The 15,184-nt window shown below is 41.6% G+C and overlaps 1 protein-coding gene across 1 annotated transcript in view; it reads right to left on the reverse strand.

Moving 5' to 3' along the window:
- Window positions 1–298: 298 nt before the first annotated feature.
- prpf3 (PRP3 pre-mRNA processing factor 3 homolog (yeast)) overlaps window positions 299–15,184 on the reverse strand; it is a 34,362-nt gene continuing 19,476 nt past the window's right edge. The window contains exons 12-17 of the mRNA XM_061881653.1: window positions 13,594–13,693; window positions 13,406–13,519; window positions 7,597–7,715; window positions 4,288–4,365; window positions 4,165–4,220; window positions 299–697 (exon numbers count right to left, since the gene is read on the reverse strand). Coding sequence (XP_061737637.1) covers window positions 548–697; window positions 4,165–4,220; window positions 4,288–4,365; window positions 7,597–7,715; window positions 13,406–13,519; window positions 13,594–13,693 — 617 coding nt within the window. The 3' untranslated portion in view covers window positions 299–547. The remainder of the gene's footprint in view (window positions 698–4,164; window positions 4,221–4,287; window positions 4,366–7,596; window positions 7,716–13,405; window positions 13,520–13,593; window positions 13,694–15,184) is intronic.

The raw sequence follows: 15,184 nt of genomic DNA on the forward strand, positions 1-15,184 counted from the left end.
CAGATGAGGTGGTTCGGGCATCTGGTCAGGATGCCACCCGAACGCCTCCCGAGGGAGGCGTTTAGGGCACGTCCAACCGGTAGGAGGCCACGGGGAAGACCCAGGACACGTTGGGAAGACTATGTCTCCCGGCTGGCCTGGGAACGCCTCGGGATCCCCCGGGAAGAGCTAGACGAAGTGGCTGGGGAGAGGGAAGTCTGGGCTTCCCTGCTTAGGCTGTTGCCCCCGCGACCCGACCTCAGATAAGCGGAAGAAGATGGATGGATGGATGGATGGATGGACAAGTCTAGTCACTGGCTGGTTGTGTAGGTGTTTATTGACAGCTTTACTCAGAATACATTTCAGGCATCCTATCATAAAGCAAACTAAGTGATTTCTGTCACAATCTAAAAAGGCAGACTTACACTCACATTCATACCCACAGAAGATCTGTCACCTGTTCTTGCAGGCTTTGTTGATCCCGTTAGTCCAAGTTCAAATGTGACGCCGATCAGTCCTGGTCTGAAGGGGGGGGGGGGGGGGGGGGGGGATCTGTGATGTGAAGGCTTCAATCGTCTGTGCTGTCCAACACGCTCTTACTGAGGGCCAGGTCCCAGTAGTGTTCTGTGCCGTGCTTCTTGAAGTGTTCTCTGGCCATGCTCTCTGTGGGACACTGCTTGAACTTCATGTCCCCGTAGCTGCGGTCTTTGGCTGTGCCCTGGAACACTTATTATTAGCTTCTTTCGACTCCAAAGTCCTAAACTTATACGGTGGAACTTCCATTTACAGACCCAGTCGATTTTTCAAACGTTTCAATTTACGAACTTTGGATACACTATATTGCCCAACTAAATGATCAGAATCAGGTGTCCTAATCCTGCGATGAGGTGGCGACTTGTCCAGGGTGTACCCCGACTTCCGCCCAATTGTAGCAGAGATAGGCACCAGCGCCCCCAAAGGGAATAAGAGGTAGAAAATGTATGGATGGAAGGTGTCCTAATCACTTGGCCCAGACACAGGTGTATACAATCAAGCACTCAGGCATGGAGACTGTTTCTACAAACATTTGTGAAAGAATGGGCCGCTGTCAGTGATTTCCAGCGTGGAACTGTCACAGGATGCCACCTGTTCAACAAATCCAGTCGTGAAATTTCCTCGCTCCTCAATATTTCAAAGTAAACTTTCAGCTTTATTATATGAAATTTGAAGAGTTTGGGAACAACAGCAACTCAGCCACCAAGTGGTAGGCCACATAAACTGACAGAGAGGGGTCAGCGGATGCTGAAGCGCATAGTGCAAAGACTTTCTGTTGCAGAACTCTAACCTTCCAATTAACCCACGTACAGTACGCAGAGAGCTTCATGGAATGGGATTTCATGGCCGATCAGCTGAATCTAAGCCCTAAATCACCAAATCCGATGCAATGCATGGGATGCAGTGGTGTAAAGCACGTCGCCACTGGACTCTAGAGCAGTGGAGAAACATTACCTTGAGTGATGAATCGCGCTTTTCCATCTGGCAATCTGATGCACAAATGTAGGTTTGGAGGTTGCCAGGAGAAATGCATTGTGCAGAGTGTGAAATTTAAGGAGGAGGAGGAGGAATTATGGGATTGTTTTTCAGGAGTCGGGCTTGACCCCTTATTTCCAGTGAAATGAACGTTCAATGCTCCAGGATACCAAAACATTTTGGACAATTCTATGCTCTCAACCTTGTGGGAACAGTTTGGAGCGGGCCCCTTTCTCTTCCAACATGACTGTGCACCAGTGCACAAAGCAAAGTCCATAAAAACATGGATGACAGAGTCTGGTGTGGATGAACTTGACTGGCCTGTGTAGAGTCCTGACCTGAACCTGATAGAATACCTTTGGGATGAATTAGAACAGAGACTGAAAGCCAGGCCTTCTTAGTGTGACCTCACCAATGCGCTTTTGGAAAAATGGCCAAAACCTTGTGGACAGCCTTCCAGAAGAGTTGAAGCTGTAATAGCTGCAAAATGTGGACCCACATCATATTGAACCCTATGGGTTAGGAATGAGATGGCACTTCAAGTTCATATGTGAGTCAAGACAGGTGGCCAAATACTTTTGGCAATATAATGGAGAGCCAAATATGTCTGTGTACGACCACCTCACTTTGTGTCACGCCTGCAGACAAAAAGCAGGTCGCAGGATTGTTGCAAAGGCGCAGCCCGACAGTTTACTTGCTGCCAGTACACTACTTGTCACTTCTCAGCGCTTCAGCGTCTGTGCCTTGTGACAGGTTTTGTCCATTTTGTTAACTCAATATGAGTCCCAAACAGACCAGAATCGTTGAAGGGTTTAAAAATTTAAAAAATACTTTGTGATGGTGTTCACAAGTATGGAAGATCTGAAAAAGCAGGTTTCATACCACAGCAAGTTTTAATTGTGATGTGACCAGATCTTTCTGGAAAAACCTGCTAAAGCAGACTTTCTCGGCGGACAGAAGAGCTATCTCTTGTTGAGTGGCACCTCTTCCATGGCACACACGACCCTTCCACCCACCCCCCGTTATCCCTCTGTCAGTCTTCTGCTTTCTTGTCGATGCAAATTTACAGTAAGTGGATTTTACTTTTAAAATGTTTATTATTGGAGCAATACGGTTCTGTGTTGGCCCAGCGACTTGTCCAGGGTGTACCCCGCCTTCCGCCCGATTGTAGCTGAGATAGGCGCCAGCGCTCCCCGTGACCCCAAAAGGGAATAAGCGGTACAAAATGGATGGATGGATGGATGGGTTCTTCAAGATATTTGTGATTTCTGATTGTTTGTGAGGGCACCTAAGGAACTTCTGTGTGTGTGCATGTGTTGGCAGAGCAGCACATACAGGACAGTTCAGCTTGTCATTAAAGGCCTACTGAAAGCCACTACTAGCGACCACACAGTCTGATAGTTTATATATCAATGATGAAATATTAACATTGCAACACATGCAAATACAGCCTTTTTAGTTTACTAAATTACAATTTCTAATTTCCCGTGGAGTTTCCTGTTGAAAACGTCGCGGAATGATGACGCGTGTTTGTGACGTTATTGTTTGGAGGGGACATATTAGCCAAGTACCACTTGCGGCTAAAAGTCGTCTCTTTTCATCGCATAATTACACAGTATTTTGGACATCTGTGTTGCTGAATCTTTTGCAATTTGTTCAATTAATAATGAAGAAGTCAAAGTAGAAAGATGGAGGTGGGAAGCTTTTAGCCACACAAACACACGGTGTTTCCTTGTTTAAAATTCCCGCAGGTGAAGCTTTACTATGGATCAGAGCGGTCAAGCGAACATGGTTCCCGAGCAGTTGTCAACCGGCAGGTTTCGGTGAGAAAATTGTGGTAAAAAGTCGCCTCTTACCGGAGATCAGCGGAGCTTCTGTTCTGCTGCAGCTTTGTGACTTCCCTCAGAGACTGGCGTCAACACACCCATGGACACACCCCTCCGACTATCAGGTACTATTTAATTCACTAAAACACTAGCAACACAATAGAAAGATAAGGGATTTCCCAGAATTATCCTAGTAAATGTGTCTAAAAACATCTGAATCGCTCCCAATGCAACCGCTCTTTTGTTTTTTTTACTTAGTTTCTAGTCCTTCACTCTAAATTTCCTCATCCACAAATCTTTCACCCTCGCTCAAATTAATGGGGAAATTGTCGCTTTTTCGGTGCGAATAGCCCTTGCTGCTGGAGGCTCACATTATAAACAATGTGAGGATGAGAGGAGCCCTCACACCGGTGACGTCATCGTCTGCTACTTCCGGTAAAGGCAAGGCTTTTTTATTAGCGACCAAAAGTTGCGAACTTTATCGTGGATGTTCTCTACTAAATCCGTTCAGCAAAAATATGGCAATATCGCGAACTGATCAAGTATGACACATAGAATGGACCTGCTATCCCTGTTTAAATAAGAACATCTTATTTCAGTAGGCCTTTAAAGATATAGTCGAATGTTTGTTTGATATACAGTACTGCATATAACTTTATATTGTGTTCAAAGTCTACAAACCTTCACTAAAATATTGACTTTTGTCAAGGCTGCAACCTATCATCCATATTTACATTGTTTCTTATGGAGACATTTTCATTCACTATACAAACTTTTCGATTTACGAACCCTGCCGAAGCACCAATTCAGTTTGTAAATGGAGGTTCCACTGCAGCGGTGACTGACTCACCTCCCAAATTAAATAGCACTTGTTGTTCCTCCTCGTGTCGTCATCGCCGTCCAGATCTACACGGGAGTCACACGTGCCAGCTTTAGATATCTTCACAAACACACATCCAGACTTTGCTTTTACCGTCTCTTTTGGAGTTATGCTCCTCCCACTTGATTCTGTGCATCATGAGCCTCTTGAACTTCTTCTGAGATTTGGGGCCTGAGGAACCAAGAAAAAAAGGGTCAGAAATGAAATTGGACCGAGTCCAAGAACTGCATATAGCAGAGCACAGTGTTCCTTAACCCAGAGGGCCATTGTTAGGCAGCGAGCTCCCACAAGGGGGCCTCCAAAAAATATGTTTCTCCGCTGTGGTCCATATGGGCAACAGCGGTACTCAGTTGTAGTACACTTTTCAACCACTTGTGGCAGTAATGAAAATCTCAAACAAAAAAAATGTCTGCAGCTAAAGTTATAGAAGTGTTTTAATTGCAAAAACTATGACTAATTAGTTTTTTTCAGGACAAAAAAATTGTATATTAAACAAAAAGATCCTTAAGAGCAAAAGGGGTGAAGTTGTATTTTCATTAAAACTTTAATTTTATTGACAGTTTATTCAGGAAACATTTTATCATTATTTGGTATTCATTTAGTTAGAATGTACTTATTTTAGCACTTCAGATTTTTATGTAGATTTATTTTGTATCACTTTCTTCTTTTACAGTATATTTGATAAATAATTTAGTAATCAGCTTAACCTAAGCCTTGATAATACAATTTGATTAACACATGCTTTCATATCTTTTGACAAGGTTTATCCTGTTAAACTGTAAGTAGGTTGGATATAATTATTGAATATAATTAAAATCAAGAGTAAGATTACTAATTCATAATATTTAAGTGCACACTGCTCCACCTCGCTCCAGCACTACTTTTCTGTGCTAATACAGTAGAAACATTGCCTTCTTCGTTGAATTTGGCTGCTGGCTACAGTAAAGGCCTGATTTACTAAGATCAAAATCCCACGCGCTAAACAGCGTGAGAAATGTATAAAATAGCATGTACCATTAGTGGCCGCATGATTTAATGAGACTGTGTGTACACCGAGGATGTCAGGGAATATAGATTATTGTGTTGTGGTTTGTGCAGCCCTTTGAGACACTAGTGATTTAGGGCTATATAAATGAACATTGATTGATTGAATTGTAAAGTGCTGCGTGTACCATACGGGGTACACTGCACATTCATTAAAACATGCAGGAGACATTTACCACTTTTTATAGGCATTTTAGAAGTAGTGGTGCAGTGCATCTACATTGAGACTATTTTTTGTTTGTTTATCGGTGAAGGTGCCTTGAAGAGGTGGCACTTACTCTGCTCAATACGCAAAAAAGCATATTTCACGAAAAAAAATGTTCATAAGAAATATTTTTAATGACAGGTTTTATGTGGCAAAAAAAAACATTAAAGAAATACTAAAGGACACCAAAATACATTAACTGAATTTGTTGTAATCAGCCCTTAAGTCTTCTATCAGCTGCAATATGTTGCTGAATGGACAATATATGAATTGATTACCATGAATTGATTAACGTGGACCCCGACTTAAACAAGTTGAAAAACTTATTGGGGTGTTACCATTTAGTGGTCAATTGTACGGAATATGTACTGTACTGTGCAATCTACTAATAAAAGTATCAATCAATCAATCAATATCTAATATTTTTATTCCTGACCATCCAAAAATTTTGACACACACGTATGACAGAGGATTCTGGTCAGTCCATTGTGTGTCTGTGCAGCGCAAGCACTGATCTGTTGTAAATAATCACGTGCTAAATAATTATATTTGAATCTTCTCCTTCTAGGGTTTTGATAATTAGCATATATTTTGCATACTAATGGAGACAGACACAAAATGGATTGCACGCCTTATTCTGCTCACCTAAGAAAAGCAATCCACTTTGCACATGTTAAGCAGATCAGCTTTGCGTGTGCTATCAAGTTTGCACATGTTTTAGTACACGCAAACCTAAAGTAAATCAGGACCTATGTGTCTGACTCCAACCTGGAGATGAGGATTGCACTTTGTACAACTAAGGTGTCCCGCCTGAAGACTGAGCTCCTGCTGGTAGCTCTTAACCACAATAAGGTAGCAATCTCTCCGGGGGGGAACATATTAAATATGTTAAAGTTTTTGTGGGAACCCAAAACAGAATAATTTAATTTAAATTCATTCCAACGGGGCACACTGATTTGAAATTCTAGTATTTTGCGGTATGAGCTCAGTCATGGATTAAACTACAAAGCCGTAGTATCTCCGTAGTGTTACAGTCTAATTGCTTTGGGGTCAATTGGTACAGTGAGCGACCAAATGGAGCTGGACTGAAACATTGGGTTCCGACCACTTACGCCAGGGGTGTCAAAGTCAAATACAGAGTGGGCCAAAATTTAAAACTGAACGAAGCCGCGGGCCCAGGTTGAACAAATTAACCTTTTAATAGGGACCCACACAAGTTTTGCATTGAATATTGAACAAGCAAGGCTTATATAACTTTATAGTGACATGCAAAATCGAGTTTTAAATAATAATAATTAAAAAATATCAATGGCATATCAAATAAAATAAAAATACAGATTGAATGCCTCTTTTCGGCGGCGGGTTTGAGTTGGGGCAGGGTTTGGTGGCAGCGGGGGTTTATATTGTAGCGTCCCTGAAGAGTTAGTGATGCAAGGGGTTCTGGGTATTTGTTCGGTTGTGTTTATGTTGTGTTTATGTCGTGTTACGGTGCGGATGTTCTTCCGAAATGTGTTTTTCTCTCTTATTTGCTGTGGGTTCACAGTGTGGCGCATATTTGTAACAGTGTTGATTATACAGCCACCCTCAGTGTGACCTGTATGGCTGTTGACCAAGTATACTTTGCATACACTTGTGTGTGTGTCTGAGCCGCATATATTATGTGAGTGGGCCGGCAAGCGGACGTGGCAACATGTAGAGAACACCAAAGGCAGTGCTTTTACGGCCCGGCCCCAATATTATTGTCCGGGTGGAAGTCGGGAGAAATTCGGGAGGGGCACAGAACTTCGGGAGTCTCCCGGGAAAATCAGGAGGGTTGACGAGTATGAGTATTAGTGGTGAATGCGGTGTTCTAATGTTAATTTGATATTGCCTCAAGGGCCAAGTGAAATTACACGGCGAGCCAAATTTGGCCCGCGGGCCAGAGTTTGACACCCATGACTTACGCAGTCGGCTCATACTTCAGCATGTAGATGTGCCATCACTTCATTATAATACTCTCCATTACCTGACTTTATGGTATATTCCAAGACTTCCTGTTTGGAGTACTTAACTGTAATGTTGTGTCCATCATTATAGGCAACACTGTGGAGCTAAACTGGCAAGAATGCTGTGGTGCACCTGAAAATCATGTGACATCATTTGCAACTTCTCACCTCCTTCCACCACGACTAGGTTGACGTCTCTATGGAGAACTACGGTGCCTGTCAGGTACAGCTGATTGGCATTGGCTTCCACTTTAAACTTCTTAGCAGGGTTTTGTAGGTTGCGGATTCTGCATGTCAAGACAAGAAACAGTAACATTTGTTCATAGCTATGTCCAACACCAGCACAGATATTTAAAAAATGCATGAGGTTTTTGTATTTGTCCTTAGAAACAGAGCTTTTGAAAACTCTGGCTATATCATAGGGCTGGGCGATAAAACAATATCTTATTTTTGCACCGTTATTTTAAGGGGTTATAGTTAAAGGCCTACTGAAATTAGATTTTCTTATTTAAAACGGGGATAGCAGGTCCATTCTATGTGTCATACTTGATCATTTCGCGATATTGCCATATTTTTGCTGAAAGGATTTAGTAGAGAATATCAACGATAAAGTTTGCAACTTTTAGTCACTAATAAAAAAGCTCACATCCTCACATTGTTTATAATGAGAGCCTCCAGCAGCAAGAACTATTCGGACCGAAAAAAACGACAATTTCCCCATTAATTTGAGCGAGGATGAAAGATTCGTGGATGAGGAAAGTGAGAGTGAAGGCCTAGAAAAAAAAAAAAAAAAAAATATATATATATATATATATATATATATATATGTATATAAAGTATTAAAAAAAAAAAAGGCAATTGCATTGGGAGCGATTCAGATGTTTTTAGACACATTTACTATGAGAATTCTGGGAAATCCCTTATCCTTCTATTGTGTTACTAGTGTTTTAGTGAGTTAAGTAGTGCCTGATAGTCGGAGGGGTGTGTCCATGGGTGTGTTGACGCCAGTCTCTGAGGGAAGTCACGGCAGTTGCATGGACGGCGCAAGCTCTGCATATCTCCGGTAAGAGGCGACTTTTTACCACAATTTTCTCACCGAAACCTTCCGGTTGACAAGTGGTCGGGAACCGTGTTCGCCTGACCAATCAGATCCATAGTAAAGCTTCACCTCCGTGAATTTTAAACAAGGAAACACCGTGTGTTTGTGTGGCTAAAGGCTAAAAGCTTCCCAACTCCATCTTTCTACTTTGACTTCTCCATTATTAATTGAACAAATTGCAAAAGATTCAGCAACATATATGTCCAAAATACTGTGTAATTGCGCGCTAATATGTCCCCTCCAACCCGAGACGTCACGCGTCATCATTATGCAACGTTTTCAACAAGAAACTCCGCGGGAAATTTTTAATTGTAAACTAAAGCGGCCGTATTGGCATGTGTTGCAATGTTAATATTTCATCATTGATATATAAACTATCAGACTGCGTGGTCGCTAGTAGTGGCTTTCAGTAGGTCTTTAAGTGTTCAATGTGATTTTACAATTGTGTCTACATTGAGTGTTTTACATGCTTGTGTTGACATTTCCTTTCCTTCATGCTTGATAGCTGAAGAGAGTATAACCAGAGGAAGGCTACATTTGAAATAAAAATGTTAACTTTTAATACATTGTCTCGTGGTCCTTATTTTCCATAGCTCATAAAAAATATGAATCATTATCGATAGACCGATACGAGACACTTATATCGTGATGTGGTTTAACGCCACACATCATTTGTGTACGGGCAGTTTCTTGGCCTGTATTATAAGAAATAACTCACATTAGCTCATGCATGTAAGCCTTTTTAGTAGGGATCTAACAGTACTGCCTGTAGAAATGGTTCCGACAGATATTTTGTGGCTTTAAAACTGTATTTTTATGATTTTTTTTTACTTGTCTTAGTCTCCATGCTGTTATAGATGAGCAGTGGTCTTTAGGAAACATCCACATGCAGGTCCAACATTTTCTTTTATGGCTTAATGCTTAATTTGTGAACGCATCCGAATGGCAGCATTAATAACTGAACAATAAGAAAGTCGGTTGTATTTAAATACAGAGTAAATGCACGATGCAAAAAAACGCCTCCAATTTTTTAGATTAGCGCTGTCTTGTGTGCTAAACTCCAATTAAGTATGGGACTAAAGGTTCCAAAATGAAAAATATGAATACATGCACAGCCTTACCCCTTTTATTTAACAACAGCCCATGAAAAAATAAAGGAGAACTTCACTTTTTTGGGAATTGTTCACAATCAATATGAGACAGGCACAAACATCTATTTTTTTCCTTAGGATTTTAAAGATAATAAAACACGCTTGAAAGATGTGTCTAATGGGAGTGATTGTTGTGGCCTTCAAAACCCTCCATCAATGTTTTATATAGACACTGCAAGTTTATACATCACATAGTAACAGACACATTCATAACAATATGTAACATGTTCAATATGTACTGTATTTTGATCATTTTAGTTCTTCAGCGCATAGATTTCTGTTTCAATAGCAGCACACGTCCGACTTCTAGCAAAAACCTTGTGTTCCTACTTCCGGAAACAAACAAGAGTGTGCGTTGTAATCATGGCAGAATTGATAAAAGATAACGAAGAAGAATATTTGTAGACTAATGAGGATTCGCTACCTTATAGTGTTGAAGCTGACTGAGGATGAACTGAACAGCACGAAGGGAGAGCGAGACGTTGGCGCGGACAAAAGCCAAGAGAATGAGGTGAAAGTGACTTTGATGCTATACATATGGAACTTTGAGGCAAGCCATTTCAGTGGGGCAAAAAAGTATTTAGTCAGCTACCGATTGTGCAAGTTCTCCCACTTAAAATGATGACAGAGGTCTGTAATTTTCATCATAGGTACACTTCAACTGTGAGAGACAGAATGTGAAAAAAAAATCCAGGAATTTTAAAGAATTAATTTGTAAAATATGGTGGAAAATAAGTATTTGGTCAACCGTTCAAAGCTCTCACTGATGGAAGGAGGTTTTGGCTCAAAATCTCACGATACATGGCCCCATTCATTCTTTCCTTAACACGGATCAATCGTCCTGTCCCCTTAGCAGAAAAACAGCCCCAAAGCATGATGTTTCCACCCCCATATTTCACAGTAGGTATGGTGTTCTTGGGACGCAACTCAGTATTCTTCTTCCTCCAAACACGACAAGTTGAGTTTATACCAAAAAGTTCTATTTTGGTTTCATCTGACCACATGACATTCTCCCAATCCTCTGCTGTATCATCCATGTATCCATTTTGGTATCAACTCAACTCGTCGTGTTTGGAGGAAGAAGAATACTGAGTTGCATCCCAAGAACACCATACCTACTTGTGTAAAATCTAATTTAATAAATTTTTTTCCACATAAATGCAAAAATCCTCACATTTATTGGTACAATACATCTTTGGACAATTTTGACCAGTATTTAAGGTCAAATCATAATGATTGTGTAAATGTATCAATAAGTGCTTTACGTACATTAAGCTCGTGTAAATAATAAATAAATAAATGGGTTGTACTTGTATAGCGCTTTTCTACCTTCAAGGTACTCAAAGCGCTTTGAGACCACTTCCACATTTACCCATTCACACACACATTCACACACTGATGGAGGGAGCTGCCATGCAAGGCGCTAACCAGCACCCGTCAGGAGCAAGGGTGAAGTGTCTTGCTCAGGACACAACGGACGTGACGAGGTTGGTACTAGGTGGGATTTGAACCAGGGACCCTCGGGTTGCGCACGGCCACTCTCCCACTGCGCCACGCCGTCCCGTAAGGTACTTTTTTGACCAGATATGGCGCACCCATTATTGTGAAGGGGGGAAAGTGTGCTGTGCTGTCCACAGCTTGAAAAGTAGAGGTGAGGCTGTTTTAAAAGAAAAAAAAAAGGACGCGCCTCTCTATTTGCGGCAACTGTTTGTACGTTGATGTTACATTGATGATGTCGTTCACCACAACACAAGCAGATGAGATGAGTTGTGGGTGTCTGGATTACTCTTGTTAGCTTTAGCTTCATGGTTCAGTCACTGTTTCAATCGGCTGTCTCGACATTGTCTAGTTCAGGAAGGGGCGGCTGAGTGTGTCGGGGATTAATGAGCACTACTGGAAACATTATTTTCCCAAACAAATGATTATTCTACTCACAATGACAACATTTCACTTGTATTTATGTCAATTTCTTTAATATTACCTATTACTTACTTATGTGACACTGTCCGCGGTTACATGAACGCAGGAATAACATGCCTTATTTTTTTGTTGAATCTGGTGATTAGGCATACTAGCGTTGTGTCAAATAAAAAGTAGCAACCGTGATGACCTCCTAAACTTCCAGTCAACGGTCTTTTTTCCACTTAAACCCCGGAATTTGCATGCACATTGCGCAATCCATTGTTTTTTTATGATTACTACATTTCAATAATCCGTGAGGAGAAGCCATAATCGAAATCAAAAGTAAAATTGTATTATTTGTCCAGGCTAGAACGTTGCTTCATATGCGACTGCAATATATCGATGTTTGAGTGTGTACCGCATAGGGCTGGGCGACATTGGCTTTTATTAATATCGCAATATTTTTATGCCATATTGCGATATACAATATATATTACGATATTTTGCTTTGGCCTTGAATGAACACTTGATGCATATAATCACAGCAGTATGATGATTCTATGTGTCTACATTAAAACATTCTTCTTCATACTGCATTAATATATGCTCATTTTAAACTTTCATGCAGAGAGGGAAATCACAACTAAGTCAATTGACCAAAAGTGCATTTATTAAATACTCTTCATTCTCTCGCGGGTGACTTTTTAAATGAAAGAACAAACTAGTAGTGCTGCTAGCTTTTTGTAGTAACACTTCTGCTGCATACTTTGCATATTGCTATTGTCTGCTGAATATCTTCCCACTTGAGGCCAAACCACCACCAGATGATGGACCCCCTGCTCTTTATTTTGGGCATTTATTTGTGATCAGTTTCACACCATCTCTCTCTTGTATTGTCCCAAGCTCCGCTCCGCTAGACCTGCCTCAGCTAACGTTAGCCATGCTTCTACCTCTCTGGTCAGCGAGAGTGTATGACGCTACACTCGCGAGACTATGTGACGTATGTAAGAAGGCAGGCTTGTTTTACGTCTCTGTGAGAAGGAGACGAGAAGGAGTGAGAAACACCAGTAATGTTATGCACGCAGCTAAAAGCAACTCGACCTCCGTTAGCCATGCTAACGTTAGCTCTCGGCGAGAGCGTATGAGGCTACATGCGCAACAGTATGTGACGTATGTTAGAAGGCGGGCTTGTTTTATGTCTCCGTGAGAAGGAGACAAGAAGAAGTGAGAAACACCAGTAATGTAATGCACGCAGCCAAAAGCAACTGTGGGAGAACATATAATCGAATATTACGATATAGTCATTTTCTATATCGCACAGAGACAAACCTGCGATATATCGTTTATATCGATATATCGCCCAGCCCTAGCACCGCCATATGTAAAGGAGATCACCATATTCAGTAATGATAACTCGGTAGACTTTGGGATACGCCATCAAATTTTGTAAGCCTGAAAGAAATCAGTATAAATATGTACTACATTTGGGAAGCCACTCTTTGGGGGGCCAGATTTGGGCCCCCCTGATTTAATATATCACTATATTGAGCAAAAAAGTGTTTTAATGAGCAACTGTGGCTAAGTTTTCAAGTTTTTGATTGGCCAAAATGAGCATGAAAGCCGGTGAATGTTTTTTTAGTAACCAGAGAATATTTTAAACTCTTTTCGCATTAATGAAGAGTTTCTAACACGGGAATGGGAATCATGTTTTTTTTTAGTGGACAGAGAATAGTATAATAACACCGGGATGGGGAACATGTGTTTTTGAAAATGTATGTTTATGCGCATATGGCCTGAGAGTATGCACTCCCTGTTAAAAACAAACCTGTAGACCGCAATGTGAACGCCATTGGTGAGATCTTCCTTCAACTTCTTCACCTTCTTTTCTTTCCTTTGCTCGCTCGTGAGCTTTCGCGCTGCGTTGGCTTCCTCGTGAGCCCTGCAAAAAGAAGCATGAGAGAGTCGTACAGAGTGTGACAACAATGGAGACGAGCGAAGAAGCATCTGACTAACTTCTGCCTCTTGGCCATCTGCGCTCGAACGTGGGCTTCCACCTTGGTGGGGTCCTGAACTGCCTCCGTCCCCAACACCCGCATCAGGTTGGAGATGCGAACTGACAAGATGACAGCATATGTTAGTTATGTTTCATTGCACAAACTTTTCGCATGGTTTGATTTTGGGCAAACATCTTAAAATACTGTTTTTTCATTACATGTAACAAACTAGTCAGTTTGTCCATGCATCATTCTGTAGGATCAAGTGCCCAAGCAAAGAATCACCAAATTGGCGACTTAGTCCATGTGCTTTTTTTTTTTTTTTACTGGGTACAGTTGCAAGTAGCCCAATTAAGTTGTGAGTGTCAGCACTTGGCTCAAGAAGGTGATTTATTCTAAAAAGTTATTGGCTATTAAGTGTTGGCCATAGGGAAAAAAAACGTACACATTAACCTGATTTTTTTTTTTAAGGTCTTACTTTGTATCTTATTTTCACAGTGCGATATTTCAGTATATTGATTGATTCTATCGTGTATTAAAGGCCTACTGAAATGAGATTTTGTTATTCAAACGGGGATAGCAGGTCCATTCTATGTATTATACTTGATAATTTTACGATATTGCCATATTTTTGCTGAAAGGATTTAGTAGAGAACATCCACGATAAAGTTCCCAACTTTTGATCGCTAATAAAAAAGCCTTGCCTTTACCGGAAGTAGCAGACGATATGCGCGTGACGTCACTGGTTGTGGAGCACCTCACATCTGAACATTGTTTACAATCATGGCCACCGAGAAAGCGACGATTTCCCTATTAATTTGAGCGAGGATGAAAGATTCGTGGATGAGGAAAGTGAGAGTGAAGGACTAGAAAAAAAATAAATAAAATAATATTAATAATAAAAAACAAAGGACAAGGGGACAGCAAGGGAGCGATTCAGATAGGGAAGATGCTGTGAAAGGCGCCGTGGCAGCCGTGAGGGTGGCAGGACCACTCGGCCAGGCCCAACAGCAACAAGGGATAGAGCCATACCGCTTTGAACCCGACGCTGACGGTCAGGAGGACACATATTGATGCTGAACAAGCACACGACAGAGATCGCCTTCAGAATACAACTCTGATCTCAACTCTGGGGCTTCACGGTGGCAACGGGGTTAGTGCGTCTGCCTCACAATACGAAGCTCCTGCAGTCCTAGGTTCAAATCCAGGTTCGGGATTTTTCCGTGTGGAGTTTGAATGTTCTCCCCGTGAATGCGTGGGTTCCCTCCGGGTACTCCGGCTTCCTCCCACTTCCAAAGACATGCACCTGGGGATAGGTTGATTGGCAACACTAAATTGGCCCTAGTGTGTGAATGTGAGTGTGAATGTTGTCTGTCTATCTGTGTTGGCCCTGCGATGAGGTGGCGACTTGTCCAGGGTGTACCCCGCCTTCCGCACGATTGTAGCTGAGATAGGCGCCAGCGCCCCCCGCGACCCCAAAAGGGAATAAGCGGTAGAAAATGGATGGATGGATGGATTTTGTGAAACGAGTTTGACCCGGCGTTAATCCTGAGCTGGCGGTAATGCTAAGCATGCGCTAATTATTTTGCGAAACGAGTTTGACCCGGCAG

Source organism: Nerophis ophidion, linkage group LG21 (assembly GCF_033978795.1).
Source record: "Nerophis ophidion isolate RoL-2023_Sa linkage group LG21, RoL_Noph_v1.0, whole genome shotgun sequence".
Classification (NCBI taxonomy): Eukaryota; Metazoa; Chordata; class Actinopteri; order Syngnathiformes; family Syngnathidae; genus Nerophis; species Nerophis ophidion.